Source organism: Dreissena polymorpha, chromosome 1 (assembly GCF_020536995.1).
Source record: "Dreissena polymorpha isolate Duluth1 chromosome 1, UMN_Dpol_1.0, whole genome shotgun sequence".
In the NCBI taxonomy this organism is placed as follows: domain Eukaryota; kingdom Metazoa; phylum Mollusca; class Bivalvia; order Myida; family Dreissenidae; genus Dreissena; species Dreissena polymorpha.
In genome coordinates, this window is record NC_068355.1 from 20,330,579 (window position 1) to 20,347,341 (window position 16,763).

The 16,763-nt window shown below is 35.2% G+C and overlaps 1 protein-coding gene across 2 annotated transcripts in view; it reads right to left on the reverse strand.

Moving 5' to 3' along the window:
- Nucleotides 1-16,763, reverse strand: part of LOC127873507 (max-like protein X) — a 35,234-nt gene that overhangs the window by 1,329 nt on the left and 17,142 nt on the right. For both annotated transcript variants that reach the window (XM_052417394.1, XM_052417389.1), the window contains exons 5-8: nt 8,896-8,992; nt 8,147-8,246; nt 7,316-7,400; nt 2,281-2,397 (exon numbers count right to left, since the gene is read on the reverse strand). In XM_052417394.1, coding sequence (XP_052273354.1) covers nt 2,281-2,397; nt 7,316-7,400; nt 8,147-8,246; nt 8,896-8,992 — 399 coding nt within the window. The remainder of the gene's footprint in view (nt 1-2,280; nt 2,398-7,315; nt 7,401-8,146; nt 8,247-8,895; nt 8,993-16,763) is intronic.

Sequence of the window (16,763 nt, forward strand, 5' to 3'; positions counted from 1 at the left end):
AAATTTAGAGCACTGTTTTTTTTTTAATAAACATTCTTATAGATACACTTTAACAATAAGGTACTTCAGCTCTGAAAGTTTCAGCAACATTTGCCAAGCAGTCTACAAGAAGTTGACTATGAGAAATCAAGGGACTATATTATACATATTCTAAATTGAAACAAGAGCACCACCTTGCGGGTGAAGACCGCTCATCTATTTTTCTTTTAAAAGGTGAAGGGACCAATCTCAATTTCAATTACAAAGGAAGAAGGGTAGGAGTGGATGGGGGTGTATAGTGTGGGGGTGTGGTCATTTATTACATTTTCTACCAAAAATGCAAAAAAAAAATGCAATTTTTTTCGGGGGAGATTCTTGGGTGAGATGGTTGGACAGTATTTCAAAAATAAAATAATACAAAAAAAAATATTTGTGTTTTTTATTCATGTTTAAAAATAAATGGGGGGGGGTGGGGGGGTATAGTGTTAGGGTGTGGTGGTCATTTATTAGATGATCTTTAAGAAAAAAAAACTTTTTTTTGGGGGGGGGGGGGAGAATTCGGGGTGGCAGGGGGGGGGGGCTTGGGTGATAGTTTGGGTGGAGTCTATTGTGGTATGTCAGGTAAGAGTTGTTTTGTCAAAGTATCAATCAAATCTAAGCATAAATAAAGAAGTTATGGCAATTTTAGCAAAATTTAATAATTTGACCTTGAGAGTCAAGGTCATTCAAAGGTCAAGGTAAAATCCAACTTGCCAGGTACAGTACCCTCATGATAGCATGAAAGTATTTGAAGTTTCAAAACAATAGCCTTGATACTTTAGAAGTAAAGTGGATCTAAACACAAAATTTAACCATATATTCAAAGTTACTAAGTCAAAAAAGGGCCATAATTCTGTAAAAATGACAACCAGAGTTATGCAACTTGTCCTTTACTGTCCCCTTATGATAGTTAGTAAGTGTTGCAAGTATGAAAGAAATAGATTTGATACTTAAGGAATAAAATGGACCTAAACACAAAACTTAACCAAAATTTTCAATTTTCTAAGTATAAAAAGGGCACATAATTCTGTCAAAATGCCAGTCAGAGTTACATAACTTTGCCTGCACAGTCCCCTTAAGATAGTTAGTAAGTGTTGCAAGTATGAAAGCAATAGCTTTGATACTTAAGGAATAAAATGGACTGAAACACAAAACTTAACCAAACTTTTCAATTTTCTAAGTATAAAAAGGGCACATAATTCTGTCAAAATGCACGCCAGAGTTATCTTACTTTGCCTGCCCAGTCCCCTTATGATAGTTAGTAAGTGTACCAAGTTTGAATGCAATAGCATTGAAACTTTATGAGAAAAGTGGACCTAAACGCAAAACTTAACCGGACGCCGACACTGACGCTGACGCTTAGGTGATGACAATAGCTCATTTTTTTTTTTCAAAAAATAGATGAGCTAACAACGACAAAGGGCCGTAATTCTGCAAAAAAAATTCATCCAAATTTCCTTCATTTACAAGCATCTATACACATTCAACAATTAAAGTTTAATCCAGCAGGTAAAAGTTAGTTAATTACACAAACTTGGAGAGATATTTAATACCTAACAGATGTACTGAATAATGCCATCCACTTTCTTGGGGACATAAAGCGCAACAGCAGCTATATACCCTATGTTAGCGTTAACTGTAGCCAAAGAGCAAATGACTACTGAAATCTCAAATCAGCTAACTACATGACGATTGTATGAATATTATTTTCAAATAAGGCAGTTTATTTAAAAGGGTCTTAAGTTCTACATAAAATGATTAATTAGGGCCAACCTAGTATACGCAGGATCACGTGACTTTGAGGTGTTCACAATTAAACTTTAATGGATGTAAACACATCGATAATTGGTGCTTTTCTCAAATAATTCTTTATAACAACTTTTCCTAGGAATTTTAACTAGTGCATAAAAACCAGGTTTTATGCTGCTAATGGCAATTTAAAATACATCAGAATAACTTTATTAAATAAGTCGGTGTTCTTCGCCAGAATTCAATGTGTTCAGCATTGATCTACATAATTATGTGGCATGCAACGTGAAAATTTGGCCCCGATTTCAGATGTATTCAAGGATTTATTCTTAAATCTTTAGATATTGACACAAACTGCAAGAAAAACTGTCGTTAATGAACTTAAGCTTTTTGAAAAATGTATTTCAATAACTTGCGCTATTTGCCAAAATTAAGTTCTTAACAGTGTGTTTACAATCTGTGCAGCCAGTGTGTAAACCTCTGTGAACCCAGTTGATCCTGCAGCAGCGTTACCTGTGGTTTGCAGTACTCCTCCAGCCAGCTGAACACGCAGGCCGAGAGCTCAGCAAAGTTTGCCACGGAGATGTTTGCGTTGAACGTCTGGAACAGGGAGTCCATGATCTGCTTGAACTGAAACGAGAAGAACGCAATACGAGGGTTCAGTGCAAAACTACTGTATCTTACATAGAAATGTGAAGCAGATAAAGCAGTTGGAGCTAAACCCTGGAGTGCTTTGTAAAACTGGGTAAATACATTCAGGCAGTGTACTTGAACCTATTAAAGCTTGTTTTCATTGAAAGCCAATGGCTTATTGAGAAATGCTTAATTCGTTCTTTGGGTCGAACCAGAAATTTGATGTATTATGGAGAAATCTTGCAAATACTCCCAAAGTGGAGATCCAACTCCCAACTTATCAATTGTAAGTAAGACCTCATATCCATAATGCAACAACAACTTTCAATGATTTAACAACACAATTTCATATATTAAGCCTATCTGCATATTTATGAAATGAACTAAAGCAGAAAGCCAATATGATGATGATTTCTGTGATTATGGTCTGCGTCCATTTTCAATGTACGAAAATCCCAAACAATTAAACATTTAGCATTACTGATATAGTATTAATGTACTATGAACATTTACATCTTGAGTTTCAGAACATTAATTGTTCCTTAATTGATGATTTAAGGGGCCTTTTCACGTTTGGGTAAATTGACAAAATTGAAAAAATGTTGTTTCAGATTCGCAAATTTTCGTTTTAGTTATGATATTTGTGAGGAAACAGTAATACTGACCATTTACCATGCTCTAAAATAGCCATTATATGCATCTTTTGACGATTTAAAAACCCTAAAATAATAAAGCGTTGCAATGCGAAACAAATTAATAATTTGGAGAGTTCTGTTGTGTCGTTATATTTTGTGAAACTACGAGGATTGCTTATATAAAGTATATAATACATCTAGCATTGTATTCGGAAGAATGGCCAAGTGGTCTAAGTGGTAGACTTTTTACTCAAGGACTCAAGGGGTCAGTGGTTCAAGCCCTGCTGAGAGTTACCTTTTATTTTCTATTTTAAATGTTATTCATGATTTTTTACTGGAGTTTTTTGTATCCAATTTTTACAATTATCAATATAAAGCATTTAATGACAAACTTCAAAACATGCCAAAATCTGTGAAAAAGGCCCCTTTAATATTTGTTTCATTGTTTAAGGTATTTTGCATAATTCAGGCATAATTCCCCTATTATGGTCATGGTGAAAGACCAACAATATTGCTGTGATTGTGGGCCCAGTATTCATGAACATTCTCAATTTTTTAAGCAACTCAGAGGATGAGAATTAAGTTTCTACTCAGCTGAGTATTGAGAATGTCAGTCATTGCCCTAACATGCTAAAATCTGAGCCACAATAATGAGATCATATTCCTCTTTGAACTCTTATCAGTATGATGATCAAATTCATCTAAAAAATTGAGAAAACTTAACCCTTTCCCACTTACAATTAAAGTGAAAATCAGAACAGCCTGCAGTCTGTTCAGGTTCTATGCTGTTTGCTGCTCATCAGTATTTAAGGGTTGCAAATGAAGCCTTAAACACTTGATTCTAGTATGAAAGGTCTTTAATTAAGTTTATCTTTGTTAGGAACTACAAATCCCTAAAAATATGTATCTATGTTGGAAAGGGTTAACCCTTTGAGCGCTGGAACCGGATTTTGAAGGCCTTTGCAAACAGTTTGGATCCAGATGAGACGCCACAGAACGTGGCGTCTCATCAGGATCCAAACTGTTTGCTATTCTGATAGTATTTTTTGATAAAAAATCGAAGAAAATGCTGATTTTAGAAATTCAGCAGAAGACATTTTAGCAGACGACAAATTTCCCAGCATGCAAAGGGTTAAGTATGTTCATGGTAGTAAGCCCTGGGTCAGTATTCATCAACCAATTCTTAGACTTAAAAATAGAGAAAAGACTTAGAACTAGGGATGGCAACGGTTATTTGGTTAATCAGTCATCCGTTTCTTAAGTAGGTTGACCGGTTACAAAATTAATATTTGGTTACTCTTGCACAAAACACAATTTTTGGTTGAACGCAATAAATGATCAAATTGTTAAGTTTTGTTTTACTTCATTTCACTGTATTGGCTAATCTGCTTATCTGCTATCTGTGGATCAAACGCAATTAGAGTTGTAAACCCTCCGGGTGGAAGGGGATTAATGAGCAGGCACACGAGCAATTAGCACCTACTCTGCAGTGTGAAATCAATAAAGCTGGACACTGTGATTACTACCGATCACTGTTGTTTTAACAACTATTGCAAACTAAAACGCACTAATAAAGACATTGAGTATAAACAGGCCTTAACAACAGAGGTTTGGAAACCACTTTGCCCATTGCAAAATATATTTACGCTAATTGACAATTGTTATGAATCAGCAAACTGTTAATGCACGTAATTCTTAAAGGATAATGAATGTTAATAAAACACAACATAATTCAAATTCTGCACTAGCTTTTACTGATCAAGATGTAGAACAATAATTATGTGTAAATGACAAGAAGCTAATATTACAACAAAGAAATATCACAGTTCACCGACAAGCATTTAAAAATGTCGCAAATGACTTTCTTAAATGACTAAGTATTAGATTCAAAATGTATAATATTAAATTTAGAATTCGAATTCCCAGTTTAAAGGACCAACAAAGTTTGAAAAGAAACAGTATTTAATTGATAAAATGGTTAAAGTAATAAGGTTACAAGACAATCAACAAGATAGAGTATATTTGCATACACATGTAACTGTTTATAAAAGTTTAAGTTTTTCGGATGTTTTTTTTTCATTTATGTGGTACAACGACAGTCTGTTAACCGGTTAACCGCTCCAATATTGAAACAGGTTACGGATTTGCTTAGGTTTGCCATCCCTACTTAGAACCAAGAAAAAATATATCCAGCCTTTGAATATAAACAGGCTACCGCTGGTGATATGTAGTAAACAAAATGGATGAAGGCCAAGTTTTACTCCAAATAATAGCAATTCTAGAATACTGCAATTTAAAGAATTGTCTTTTTTCTTAGACTTGAAGATAGGAATTATTTGGTGAATACGTGCCCTGGTAGCTCTAAATACCTATAATGACCCTGGCTCAAGTGTTTTTCTGGCTTCTCATGACTTGGAATATGGCCAGTCTGACAAAATACCTGCTAGTTAATACTGTAAAACTTGATTATTTTTATGATATTCTGCGTATAGACTAAAAATCAAGTAAAGATCCACATAACAATTTGACCATACATGCCATGAGACTGGAATACAACTTCCTGCTGTTAAAGTTTCTATATCTCATATTTCATGCTTCTTTATTCCCCATATCAAGCAAAAACAAGCAAATTTATTGAATTGATATCCCCCGCCAATTTCAAAATTGTGTGACAGACTGATGGACGGACAAGGCCAATGCTATATACCTCTACCTTTGGTGAGGGATAATAAACTGTTATTTCACCAGTAAAAAAAACATTAACAAATAGTGGTTCAACTGAGGCGTAACACTTAAAAATCCTTGCAACAAAGATCCCAATATTAAACATTGGGAAAAAACATTTGCTCATTCAAGGCAAACTGATCACAACTTAACTTTTTACCATATTCAAATTACTGTCCATAAGATTGCTCCCACTCATAATAAACTCTACCTCTTTCTTTTTAAGACACAGAGTACTCTTGTTTGCCAAGGCTTTTTTTTTGTTTTTTAGAGACTGGCTGTTGGGCATAATTTTCAAGAAGTTTTCCCCTCAAATGTTCACCATTTTGAGAAGTGTGAGGCTCAAATTACTACAATTTTAAAACAGATAATGACTCAATGTTGACAATTTTGAAAACTTTGCAACTAAAATGTTCACAATTTAAACAAGAGTGCCAAACTGTTACAAGATACGCCCGTTTATAGGTTTTGGACAACTTTATAACTTTACAATTACCCATATTTGAACTTGACCTACATATCATCTAGACACAACTTCTGACCAAATTTGGTGAAGATCAGAACTACTTCAATTAGAGAATGGACACCATGCTAAATGCTTGAAATGCACTAAGTGACCTCATGACCTAGTTTTTGACCCAGCATGACCCATATTTGAGCTTGACCTAGATATTGTCTAGACACAACTAATACCAAATTTGGTGAAGATCGGATGAAAACTACTTCAATTAGAGAGCAGACACCATGCTAAATGCTTGAAATGAACTAAATAACCCTGTGACCCAGTTTTTGACCCGGCATGACCCACATTTGAGCTTGACCTAGATATTGTCTAGACACAACTTCTACCAAATTTGGTGAAGATCGGATGAAAACTACTTCAATTAGAGAGCCAACACCATGCTAAATGCATGAAATGCACTAAATAACCCTGTGACCAAGTTTTTGACCCGGCATGTCCTACATTCGAACTTGACCTAGATATTGTCTAGATACAACTTCTGACCAAGGTTGGTGATTATCGGAGAAAACTACTTCTATTAGAGAGCTGACACCATGCTAAATGCTTGAAATGCACTAAGTGTCCCAGTGACCTAGTTTTTGACCCGGCATGACCCGTATTCGAACTTGATCTAGATATTGTCTAGATACAACTTCTGACCAAGTTTGGTGAAGATCGGATGAAAACAACTTCAATTAGAGAGCGGACACCATGCTAAATGCTTGAAATGCACTAAGTGACTCTGTGACCTAGTTTTTGACCCAGCATGACATATATTCGAACTTGACCTAGATATTGTCTGGATAAAACTTCTGACTAAGTTTGGTGAAGATCGGATGAAAACTATTTGAATAAGAGAGCGGACACTGCTGTGGACGCCGCCAAGGTGTAACTATAATACGTCCCGTTTTTTTAAAACGGAGGTATAAAATGTTTGCGACTCAGTTTTTCATAATTTGGAAAAGTTCACAACTCTTTTTTTTCACAAAATAAGGGGGCCAAAGGCCACTTTATTAAGATGGGAAACAAGCATTTTTTAGTCTTATCTACTTACAACTTGGAACTTGGCTGAGTCAGACACCTGGTTCTGGCCATGGACCGGCTGGTTCTGGTGGGTCTTTACAATGTGCTCGTAGTTCCTGTACACGCAAAATCAGTTGGTTTGGGATAACATTTATAAACATCAAATGCCTAGCAGCAAGAGCATATGTAAGTCAATATTCTGATTAAACTTTGAGTTTTTTGAGACTTTTTAAATGAGTTTGATCATCATGATCATCATGTTCATTTTGTTGTTCATAATTTTTTTTAACATATCATCAGTTGACTAGAGCTAACTTTTACATGCATCCAGGGCTGGTATGCAAAAGATTTGCAGGAACATCTTTACTGAAGTCCCACTTACAAGAAATTCTACATCAAATGTTCAACAAGAAATCAATTACTTTCTTCCAGTTAAAGCATAAAATATAAATATTTTGAGTATTAAAGCATAAAATATAAATATTTTTAGTACAAGTTAAAATAACTTTATAACAAATTTAATCTAGAACAGTTCCTATAAAGGCATCATCAGTCTGCTTGTATCGCAGTCTGTTCGGGAACTAAGGGTCGAAAAAACGTCAACGTGCTTTTTTTATCCGAGAGGTATATGGTAAACTTTTGTAAACATCAAATGACACACAACAGCAGTCAACTTGTGATAAACTTTTTAATACTTTATTGGGCTGGTATTGATACGCTTCTTAAGGACAAAAGATCCAATTCTTCAATTACCAACATAAGCTAAAAAGTTAGTTTTTGTAGTTATATCTTTACAACAAATATAATCTATAAAAAAAACTAACGCAATAAACCCAAAGACTTTAGCACAGCTGTTACTCACGCTTTCATTATTTTCAGAGCCATGACTTCTTTACGGAGAGAATCAAGTTCATCTTCCTGCTTCCGCTTTTGTCCAACCAGGAACTGGATGTAGTCAATGGCTAAAAAGACAGAAGAGTAATTTAATTAAAAGGTGTGAGAAATGATTTTAAAGTCAACATTTAATTCTATCGATCTGATTTAAATCTTAAACAAACACAAATGAAAAGGAGTAATTAAATAAATAAATGGTACCATAAATCAAATGTAGCTTACTTAAAAAAAATTCATAACAAGGAAGTAAATGCCAATACCAACAAATTTACTTATTAAAATTCTTATTGTTTTAATGAATAACATATTGTTTTTAAATCAGTTGGAAATATGAGGGAAGAGATTTAAATTGGGCAGAAAATATAGATACTGGGGGAAATGGGATTGAAAATGTAATTTTAAGGAGCAAAACATTTTGGAACCAACAATTTACAACAAGAGGGTCATGGGTATTAAGACACAGACCTGAGACCAAAGAAACTTATCTACATGTATATAGAAGGTGGAGTTTATAATTATAAACGTAATTATGAAACATAGGTATTTAATTACTCTGCATTTGTTTTTGTATTAGCTGCACCAAGATGCCATAAGAACAAATAGTCTAACCAAGTTTGATTTAAAATGTGACTAATGACTGGAAAACGGCATCAACAACATCTCAACATGAGACAATTATGCTCAGGTGAGCTTAAAATAATTCCAGTGCTTTCTCACATCTCTGCAGGACAGTGGCCTTGCTCAGTTTGGTTGGACCAAGGGTCTCTGTCTGGGAACACGTGGGCACGATACTCTGTAGCTCGTCGTATCCACGCTGTAAAATATTAACATAATGTTAAACATGTGATGGCAAGATTTTCTGTAGCTGGTCATATCCACCCTGTATAAACAATAACACAACATCCTGCACGTGGTATACCATGTGGTCACCCAGACAACAATAATGATGCACATCACCGATTGGATGGTAACAACACGATCAACCACGTGAGTGATGACGTACGTGAACGCATCCCGCCCAATGATGACAACCCACCAACCAGAGACGATATAAGCTCTCACGAGGATGACGTAAGCTCCGACACTTCATTCATGGACTAGGAATTTGGCTGTAACCCAACAAACAATGACAGCACAAGGAAATTGCTAGATATAAATATCGCTAGCTGGAATATTGCAGGCTTACGTAAACACCAATATGGAATTTAAAAGTTATTTATCTTCATTTGATATTATTAGTCTATGTGAAACTTGGGGAAACTGTTGTGGTGAATTTAATTCATTATTAGAATCCTACACATGTTATGATCATGTTAGAGAGTTAAATCAATAACAGTATACGTAACAGTGGAGGCATATGTGTTTTTATTTCTAACCATTTACAGAAGTTAAATATAATCTCACGTATTAATACTCACTTTAATGATTGTGTTGTGTTGTACTGTAAATTTTCTAAATTGTTTAAGTCAAAAGATGTCATTATGTATTACACTTATATCTCTCCAGAAGGGTCATCAATACATAACCTAACAGATGAGAAGAATGGTATACATTGTATGTTTTCTAACTTAGAACAGCTAAAATTTACATATCCCGATGCTCTATTTTTCAGGAGACTTTAATTCTAGAACGCAAGATTACTTAGATTTTATACCTTGCGATGATTTATATTATATATTTTGTGACATAGATTATGAAGGCAGTGATTTTGATATGCAACGTTCGAATAGAGATAACTTAAGAGGAAATAATTTTGGAAAATAGTTAGTCAATTTATGTTGTGTGTTTGATGTACATATTCTAAATGGAAGATTCTCGAACGATAAGGAAGGCCATTTCACATGTGTTTCAAACGAAGGGGCAAGTATTGTAGATTACATGATTGCTTCATCAGAATTGTTTTTCGAGAATTATTGACTTCAGAGAACTTGACCGCTCCGAGTCTGATCATATTTCAATTAACTGTCGACTAAACTTGGAACACATAAATAACAACCGCAATGTCTTAGAAAATAATAAAGAAGTTTCGCGCGTAAATAAATACAAATGGCAAGAAAGATTTGCTGACGTCTTTCGCGTTAATATAAATACGCTCTTAAATGAAATTTATAATATAATAATGACTCTCATTACTACAAATATCGAAGCGGTGATTGACAAAATACTATGAGGCTGGCAAAAATATGCTTTTATTACTGAACTACAAACGATCATTACAGCCACTTTGGTGGGATGAACAATGTGATAATCTTAAGAAACAACAAGAGTGCCAAACTTTCACAAGATACGCCCGTTTGAAGGTTTTGGACAACTTGATAACTTTACAAAAACCCATATTTGAACTTGACCTACATATCATCTAGACACAACTTCTGACCAAATTTGGTGAAGATCGGATGAAAACTACTTCAATAAGAGAGCGGACACCATGCTAAATGCTTGAAATGCACTAGGTGACCCTGTGACCTAGTTTTTGACCCAGCATGACCCATATTCGAACTTGACCTAGACATTGTCTAGATACAACTTCTGACCAAGTATGGTGATTATCGGATGAAAACTACTTCTATTACAGAGCGGACACCATGCTAAATGCTTGAAATGCACAAAGTGACCCCGTGACCTCGTTTTTGATCAGGCATGACCCATATTCGAACTTGACCTAGATATTGTCTAGATACAACTTCTGACCAAGTTTGGTGAAAATCGGATAAAAAACTACTTCAATTAGAGAGCGAAGCACCATGCTAAATGCTTGAAATGCACTAAGTGACCCCGTGACCTCGTTTTTGATCAGGCATGACCCATATTCAAACTTGACCTAGATATTGTCTAGATACAACTTCTGACCAAGATTGGTGAAAATCAGATAAAAAACTACTTCAATTAGAGAGCGGACACCATGCTAAATGCTTGAAATGCACTAAGTGACTCTGTGACCCAGTTTTTGACCCAGCATAACCCATATTCGAGCTTGACCTAGATATTGTCTAGATAAAACTTCTGATCAAGTTTAGTGAAGATCGGATGAAAAGTATTTGAATTAGAGAGCTGACACTTCTGTGGACGCCGCCCACCCACCCGCCTGCCGCCAAGGTGAAACTATAAAACTATAAAACTTTAAAACAGGCGTATAAAAATACACATATTTACGAAAATTTCGAGCTTCAAATTTAGCATCTGATTTGAATGAGAACAAGGATCGCAGAAATATATTTAACAAGAGCACCGCATAACGGGAGCCACGCTCTGCTGCGGGTGCAGTTTTGAATAAATGAAAGCTTGTCAGAATATTTTTTTTGTTTTGTTTTTTAGAGGTCACAGTGACCTTGACCTTTAACCTAGTGACCCAAAAATGGGTGTGGCATGTAGAACTCATCAAGGTGCAGCTACATATGAAGTTTCAAAGTTGTAGGTTGAAGCACTTTGATTTTAGAGCCAATGTTCAAAACCTTAACAAAATGTTAAGGTTTTAGCCTTTTTTTGAGGTCACAGTGACCTTGACCTATGACCTAGTGACCCAAAAATGGGTGTGGTGTGTAGAAATTTATCAAGGTGCAGCTACATATGAAGTTTCAATGTTGTAGGTGAAAGCACTTTTATTTTAGAAGCAATGTTCAAAACCTTAACAAAATGTTAAGGTTTTAGCATTTTTTTTGGAGGTCACAGTGACCTTGACCTTTGACCTAGTGACTCAAAAATGGGTGTGGTGTGTAGAAATTTATCAAGGTGCAGCTGCATATGAAGTTTCAATGTTGTAGGTGGAAGCACTTTTATTTTAGAAGCAATGTTCAAAACCTTAACAAAATGTTAAGGTTTTTGCATTTTTTTGGAGGTCACAGTGACCTTGACCTTTGACCTAGTGACCCAAAAATGGGTTTGGTGTGTAGAACTCATCAAGGTGCAGCTACATATAAAGTTTCAATGTTGTAGGTTGAAGCACTTTGATTTTAGAGCCAATGTTCAAATCCTTAACAAAATGTTAAGGTTTTGCGGACGACATGACAGCGGACATGCTGGCTATGACAATACCTCGGGTTTTCTCCGAAAACACCCGAGATAAAAATTATAACAATGCTATATTTTTTAGTTACAAAGAAAAAATAGAGCGGAACTACTCCAAAATCGAAAAAATCCGAATTTCTTGTGGAAAAAAATTAAGCAAGATAAACTGCAACAAAACATAACTTCTAGTATCGAGGCTAATGAATGGCATAACTACTTTCTTAGTTTTTTATACAGCGATCAAGCGCCGTGCATTGTTATAAACAAAAACACAGATTCCATAAACCATGATGTGATTTCGTTAAATGAGCCCTTTACACTCACAGAAGTCGAATTTCAAATTCGTAATTTAACAAGTTTCATGATCCAAGGAATAAGCGTTCTTCAGTTATCATCCGGAAACCATTTTACTATTTCTGGTCACCGTGAACTTGACCTTTGACCTAGTGACCTCAAAATGGATAGGGGTCATCTGCGAGTCATGATCAATGTACCTATGAAGTTTCATGATCCTAGGCATCAGCGTTCTTGAGTTATCATCCGGAAACCATTTTACTATTTCGGGTCACTGTGACCTTGACCTTTAATATAGTGACCTAAAAATCAATAGGGGTCAACTGCGAGTCATGATCAATCTACCTATCAAGTTTCATGATATTAGGCATAAGCGTTCTTGAGTTATCATCCGGAAACCATTTTACTATTTCGGGTCACCGTGACCTTGACCTTTGACCTAGTGACCTGAAAATCAATAGGGGTCATCTGCGAGTCATGATCAATGTTCCTATGAAGTTTCATGATCTTAGGCCTAAGCGTTCTTGATTTATCATCCAGAAACCATTTTACTATTTCAGGTCACCGTGACCTTGACCTTTGACCTAGTGACCTGAAAATCAAAGGGGTCATCTGCCAGCCATTATCAATCTACCAACGAAATTTCATGATACTAGGCATAAGCATTCTTGAAGTTATCTTCTGGAAACCATTTTACTATTTCGGGTCACTGTGACCTTGACCTTTGACCTAGTGACCTGTAAATCAATAGGGGTCATTTGCGAGTCATGATCAATCTACCTATCAAGTTTCATTATCCTAGGCCTAAGCTTTCTTGAGTTATCATCCAAAACCATTTAACTATTTCGGGTCACTGTGACCTTGACTTTTGACCTAGTGACCTCAAAATCAATAGGGGTCATCTGCGAGTCATGATCAATGAACCTATGAAGTTTCATTATCCTAGCCGCTAGGGTTCTTGAGTTATCATCCGGGAACCATCTGGTGGACGGACCGACCGACCGACCGACCGACATGTGCAAAGCAATATTCCCCCTCTTCTACGAAGGGGGGCATAATAAATAATAAAAGCATTGGAATAGATGGAATACCAGCTGAGTTTTATAAAAATTCATTAAACAATATTACAGCCTTTTTAGTATTACTTTTTAATTGAATTTTTGATTCTGGTCATTTCCTAAGACTTGGGGTCAGAGTGTAATATGTCCAATACACAAATCTGGACCTACTCATATTCTTGGAAATTACCGTGGAATCTCTTTAACTAATATAATGTACAAAATATTTGCCAGTATATTAAATAAACGATTATATGAATGGGCCAAAGGAAACAATTAATTTGACGAATCTCAAGCAGGGTTTCGGGCCGGCTATTCAGCTATAGATGTTTTTTACCTTCAAGCGATGGCTCAGATATATTTGTCAAAAAAGGGGGGTAGATTCTATTGCTTATATATAAAGACTTTAGAAAGGCATTCGATAAAATAAACCAAAATGTAATGTTTCAAGCACTTACCAAAAAGGGAATTAAAGGTCAATTTATTAACGTATTAAAAAAATATGTATAGTTCACTCTATTTCTGTGTTAAAGTAAATAATACAACCAACGCTAATTTTGCGGCGAAATATTTTTTCAATGTAATATTGGTACCCGTCAGGGTGACAAGACCAGTTCTACCATATTTTCTCTATTTATTGATGAATTATCAGTTATGCTACGCGAAACATGTGGGTCCGAAATTTTTTTTTCAAATGAAATACCTGACATTTTATGCCTCATGTTTGCGGATGATATTGCTAGCTGTGCGGAAACGGCCTTCAACAACAGTTAAACGTTGTTGATCAATTTTGCATTAACACAGGAATGGAGATTAATTTAGATAAAACTGAAATTATTGTTTTTAGAAATGGCAGACCTTTAAGAAATTACGAGCGCTGGACATATCAGGGTACGAAAATAAATACCACTTCCGCTTATAAATACATGGGATTATTGTTTACACCGAAATTCTTGTGGAATGCGGCGCAAGAAAAACTGAGTTAACAAGCTCAAAAAGCAATATTCTCAATTTATAGTTAAAAAGGGACTTTTAGAAACTTCCCTTTTGAACAGGGACCTATACAAACAAATTTGTTTGTATAAGTCCCTGTTTTGAAGAACTCTTTTTACTTTTTGATAGCATGGTAAAGCCAATATTGTGTTATGGCTCACAGATATGGGGATATGAATATGTAAATGCCATTCAAACTGTCCAAAATAAATTTTGTAAACGCATGTTGCATGTAAGGAAAAATACTAATACATGTATCGCCCTTGGCGAATGTGGCCGACTACCCTTATCTGTTACATATTTTGTTAATTGCATTAAATATTGGTGTAAACTGTTAATGATGCCTAATAACAGATTTCCTAATCAATGCTATAATATGTTAATATCAATGGATAACGCCGGGCGTACTTGCTTGGCAACACATGTAAAATCTTTAATATTTAAATATGGTTTCGGATTCGTCTGGATCTCTCAGGATGTTGGCAACGTAGACTTATTTATATGTAATTTTTGTCAGCTTATAATTGATTGCGTCACGCAAAATTGGCACAGTGACATTAACAATGCATCTAGAGGTAACCATTCTAAGAACTATAAATCTCTACTTAACACCGAAAGATATTTGCAGTTGGAAATTCCGCTAAAATATCAGATAGCCTTTGCCAAGTTTAGATGCTCCAATCACAAATTAACTATTGAAATTGGTAGGCAGTTGCATCTTGAATATAATTTGAAAATTTGTAATTTTTGTTTTAACAAGAAAAATTTATCTATTATTGATTGTGAATACCATGCATTTTTTCAATGCATTAAAAATGACGTTGTCCATAGAGAATCTCTATATAACTGGTATATGGGTGGAAATACTGTACATGACTTTTATAAGCTCATGAGCAAAACAGATATTGACACACTATTGAAATTGTGTTTGTATGTGTACCATCTTTTGAACAAAATTGAATAGCTGATACATTTTTAATGCAACATTAACACAATTTAATATGTTGACATATTTTAGTATTAAGATGATGTGTTCGCAACTACAAACATGTGTTATATTTTGTTTCAAACACTGCGTATTTTGAGCCAACGGCCTTTATTTACTTAATAAACTGAGTTGAGTTATAAACAATAACATCACGGTAAACATGTGATGGCATGATACTCTGTAGTACATCATAACCACGCTGTATAAACAATAACATCATGGTAAACATGTGATGGCATAATACTCTGTAGCTCATCATAACCACGCTGTATAAACAATAACATAATGGTAAACATGTGATGGCACGATTCTCTGTAGTTCATCATAACCACGCTGTATAAACAATAACATCATGGTAAACATGTGATGGCATGATACTCTGTAGCTCATCATAACCACGCTGTATAAACAATAACATCATGGTAAACATGTGATGGCACGATTCTCTGTAGTTCATCATAACCACGCTGTATAAACAATAACATCATGGTAAACATGTGATGGCACGATACTCTGTAGTTCATCATAACCACGCTGTATAAACAATAACATCATGGTAAACATGTGATGGCACGATTCTATGTAGTTCATCATAACCACGCTGTATAAACAATAACATAATGGTAAACATGTGATGGCACGATACTCTGAAGTTCATCATAACCACGCTGTATAAACAATAACATCATGTTAAACATGTGATGGCACGATTCTCTGTAGTTCATCATAACCACGCTGTATAAACAATAACATAATGTTAAACATGTGATGGCACGATACTCTGTAGCTCATCATAACCACGCTGTATAAACAATAACATAATGTTAAACATGTGATGGCACGATACTCTGTAGTTCATCATAACCACGCTGTATAAACAATAACATCATGGTAAACATGTGATGGCACGATTCTCTGTAGTTCATCATAACCACGCTGTATAAACAATAACATCATGGTAAACATGTGATGGCACGATACTCTGTAGTTCATCATAACCACGCTGTATAAACAATAACATCATGGTAAACATGTGATGGCACGATTCTATGTAGTTCATCATAACCACGCTGTATAAACAATAACATAATGGTAAACATGTGATGGCACGATACTCTGTAGTTCATCATAACCACGCTGTATAAACAATAACATAATGTTAAACATGTGATGGCACGATTCTCTGTAGTTCATCATAACCACGCTGTATAAACAATAACATAATGGTAAACATGTGATGGCACGAT